Source organism: Acomys minous (assembly GCF_964271855.1).
Source record: "Acomys minous genome assembly, chromosome: 7".
NCBI classification, from domain to species: Eukaryota; Metazoa; Chordata; class Mammalia; order Rodentia; family Muridae; genus Acomys; species Acomys minous.
This window is the reverse complement of record NC_140488.1, coordinates 108711997-108714575: the sequence shown is the minus strand read 5'-3', so window position 1 is coordinate 108714575 and position 2579 is coordinate 108711997. Positions and strand designations below refer to the sequence as shown.

General features: G+C 39.8%; 1 protein-coding gene across 1 annotated transcript; it reads right to left on the bottom strand.

Moving 5' to 3' along the window:
• Nucleotides 1–571: 571 nt before the first annotated feature.
• Nucleotides 572–2229, bottom strand: LOC311601266 (uncharacterized protein; the record flags this gene model as incomplete). The annotated part of the gene is made up of 1 exon (XM_084788644.1): nucleotides 572–2229. The coding sequence occupies one exon, from the start codon at nucleotides 2227–2229 to the stop codon at nucleotides 967–969; it is 1263 nt and encodes a 420-aa protein (XP_084644770.1). The 3' UTR covers nucleotides 572–966.
• Between the last annotated feature and the right edge of the window lie 350 nt (nucleotides 2230–2579).

Below are 2579 nucleotides of genomic sequence, written 5' to 3'. Positions count from 1 at the left end.
GACAACTTTATAATGTTTGTGAGATGTGAAGATGACCATAGAAATGTATGAACTGTTAACCTGTGAGGGGATGTTATACAATAAAAATAAATCTTTATGTTTTAAAATGCTTTCCCTGTTTCTCAATTCATGTACCAACTATTTGAGTGTCCACTTTGTCCTCTGTGTATCCTAGTTACCGAGAACCTAACAGACTTTAGAGATTTGCGTGAGACTTAACTTTTTGAATGTGGCATTAAAAGCATAGACTGAATACAAAAGAAAGACAAGGGAGATCTTTCAACATAACACCTTCTTCAGAGAAAAGAAACAAAATAGTAAAAGATGCCGTGAGATTGCAATATTTGCAAGTGCCATATGTGATAAAGATCTTAATTGTGAAAATACCCACTCTTAACTGTTCTGTCAGAACATAGACAAAGAAAAGAAATGGGAAAAAAAATCCTATTGTTTTGTGAATTTTCTGTATATTCAAATTAAGGGACAAATAAATGGAAATTAATGTTGTAAACACCAAAATGCATTTGAAATTAAAACCACAGATACTTTTGCAGAAGATGAATTCACATTTATTTGGCTATTGATTTCAAATTAATTGCTACAACTATTTCATTGCATTTTAAACCACAAAGAGGTGTAAAAGTTTCCTTTTATTCTGTGCAATTGTGGTGTTTTCACATTCTTCTCACATTGTTGGTGCCATCACTGGATCTTCCTTAGACTAACTGTTCTTATTAATGGTTTAATGTATTCTTATAATTGATTAGTGTAATGACATAATATCTTCAATGTTACAAAAATGTGGGAAAGGTACATGTGAATATTCATCCTGTAGTTGATAAAATGTCTAACATATTTGTAAAAGCAAGGCAAAAATTGAATGAGAATAATTTCATGACGTATACTTTGGTTGATGTGTAAAACGAGAGATGGATATGGCCAAGAGATTCATAACTAGAAAAGCAACTAGGTCTTTTCTTGCTGCTTTTCCTTCATTTTTTCCTCTTCTTCTTCTTCGTCATCATCATCATCATCATCTGTATCCGTGATCCAATAATAATCTCTAAATATTTCTGATGTAGGGGAAGAATATTCACAACCCCATCCCTTCTTCATAAACATCTGCTCAAGGGTGCTTGGTGTAGTGTCATCCTTGCTTACGAAGTACTTCCAGTCCTTTGGTTCACTACCTTCAACGACTTCAGGGTTACCGACGACGTTTTCGCGTTGAAGTTGAGGTTCATCTGAATCAGGTGCAAGGTGTTCGTTTTCTAGCATTTTCAGGTGGCAGCTTTTCGGGTATGATGGTGGCTCATACCTAATGTCCTTGTTGACTTTATGAGTATCTGGTGGGTTTTGAAGTTTTATAACAAAGCTGGATTCCTGTTTGGAGAGTCTGGTGTCCTGGACTCTGCTCATTTTCTTGTCGTACTTCAGATCAGGTTTCTTGACAGGTGACCCTTCATTGCTTGGTTGGTTTTCACATCCCTTGTCAATTGGTTGTACGAAATCTCTACAAGTTTTGGCCCACTTATCATCTCCTCCTTTGTATATATATTTATAATAAATAGAGCTAAGCATATCTTGTCCCCTGTGTTGGCTGTCAGGGAGCCAACTGCCTTCACATGATGAGGAAAGATTGTGAGGGTCCTGATCGAATTTGCCTTGAGACTGCTTGCCGGAGTTGGTGGGCTGCTTGGTTGCTTCCCTGTGATCTTCCCAATAAGGCCATTTGTTCTCTAGAATCCGCTTAGGTCTTGGTGTTTCCAGTATTTTGATTAGTATATCTGCAGAACTATCTTCTCCTCGAGGCCAAGGAGCTAACAGATGGTGATTCCGGCGGGACCCTATCTCATCCCAGAAGGTTCGACGTGTTTGCTGGACTGGTAAAAGTGGCTGATACAGTGCTGAGTAATCACACAGCTTTTTCTGACACTTGTTGGCGATGGGACTTCGCACTCCCTGAGAAATTGTTGGGAGAAAGGTACCCTCCACGCTTTTTGGAGTCAGCCCTTCACTTGGTGTCCCCCCTTTCTTGACGTCATCTGGCCGTTCTTTAATGTAGAGGCGGTGCTGGCCCTCCACAGGGGTGGGCAACCTCAGCTGCTCTTTCTTGTGCTTTAAAGCACATTTGGAAGTGTCCTTCCCCACAGACTTGCTGCTCGTGTCCCGAGATGTAGACTTTATTGTCCTCCGGACCTGTTTCCCTGGCGGCTTGTGGTCTCCCATAGTATTTCTGCCTGTGAGACCACCGGCTCAGCCTAAGGAATTTGGTTTAGTTGGGACCACTCAGTTGCTAGGAGATCTAGACTTAGTGCCTTGGATTCTATTGTGACAAGCAAGGGAGTGCCCCACCAGCAGTCCCCTCCATTCTGTTCTACATAGCGTGGACAAAAACCTATTTTGTTTCTTTTTGTTGAACTTTCAGATTGTTTTTGTCTTGACCTATATTTCAAAGAATGTTTCTATGGAAATGTGTATTCAATATTGTTTTATATTTAATGAGACTCATACACAATACTGTGTGTGTGTGTGTGTGTGTGTGTGTGTGTGTGTATGTGTGTGTGTGTGTGTGTGTG